This window comes from Pygoscelis adeliae, unplaced genomic scaffold, assembly GCF_000699105.1.
Source record: "Pygoscelis adeliae isolate BGI_AS28 unplaced genomic scaffold, ASM69910v1 Scaffold427, whole genome shotgun sequence".
Taxonomy (NCBI): Eukaryota; Metazoa; Chordata; class Aves; order Sphenisciformes; family Spheniscidae; genus Pygoscelis; species Pygoscelis adeliae.
The window spans coordinates 41,025-42,005 of NW_008825214.1; the positions used below are offsets into that span (position 1 = coordinate 41,025).

The 981-nt window shown below is 60.4% G+C and overlaps 1 protein-coding gene across 1 annotated transcript in view; it reads right to left on the bottom strand.

The window, feature by feature from the left end:
• CUEDC1 (CUE domain containing 1) overlaps positions 1-981 on the bottom strand; it is a 28,225-nt gene that overhangs the window by 1,283 nt on the left and 25,961 nt on the right. Inside the window, exon 7 of the mRNA XM_009329122.1 lies at positions 51-142. Within this exon, the coding sequence (XP_009327397.1) occupies positions 51-142 (92 nt within the window). The remainder of the gene's footprint in view (positions 1-50; positions 143-981) is intronic.

Here is a 981-nt window from a genome sequence, read left to right on the forward strand (position 1 = left end):
CCACAGCCCCCCGCCCCCCCCGCAGCTCCCCAGCCCCTTTTAGGATACACCTGGTGCTTCAACAAGTGTTTTCTTTTCGATTTCCTCATCTTCGTCTTCTCGGAGAAGGCTCTGGCAAGTTCAAATAGCTTCTTGCGCGTGGCTGGAAGGAAGCAGCTGGGTGAGGGTCTCACCCCAAAACCCTTCTCAAAGCTGCCACGGGCGATGGGGAGGAGACAGCCAGGGCCAGCGGTGTAAGAGCCACCCGCGCCCCGATGCCCCATGGCAATACCCCGGATTTGCCTGGGAACACCAGGGCTGCCCAAGGCTGCCAGGCTCGGAGAGCCGGGTCCTGCAACTAACAGGGAGGGAGTGCTGATATTTTTACCCTTTCACTGTGATTTTCATGACCTTCCCTACCCGCGACTGACCCACATAGACCCAGTGCCTCAGCTGGCTGCAGCCCAACTCAAGCTGCCCAAAAACCTCTGTCTATTTTGCGACGGGAGAAGTGGGCTGTGACTTGCTAAGAGGAAAGGACTGGAAAAGGGAGAGTTACAGCAAACCCTCTGCTTGCTTTTCTAGGTTTCGCACAAATCCTGCTCAGAAATTCCTCTATTCCCCAACACCACCTGCATCCTCAACTCACGCCGCGACCCACACGTGCACCAGGGACAGATGGACAGTGCAGAGCTGGGGCGTCAAGACCCAGGTCTCCGCCTCCTGTCCCTCGTGCTGGCACCCAGCCCCGGTGTGCGGCACAGGAGCTCCCTGTCGCTGGCGAGGGCCAGGAGGAGAGCACCACAGGGCGGGGATGCGCCAGCCCAGGACTGTAAAATGCAGACAGAAACTCAACCCCAAAGCACCGCTGCCGGGGCTGAGCGCTGTCCGAGCGCAACGTGCCACCGCAGCGTGCGATGGCCTGTGCCTTGCCTGCCGACGTGCCAGCCCTGTGTGTGACTCGCGGGGGAAATGGGGATGCGTGTGCCCCGCTGCCAAGAG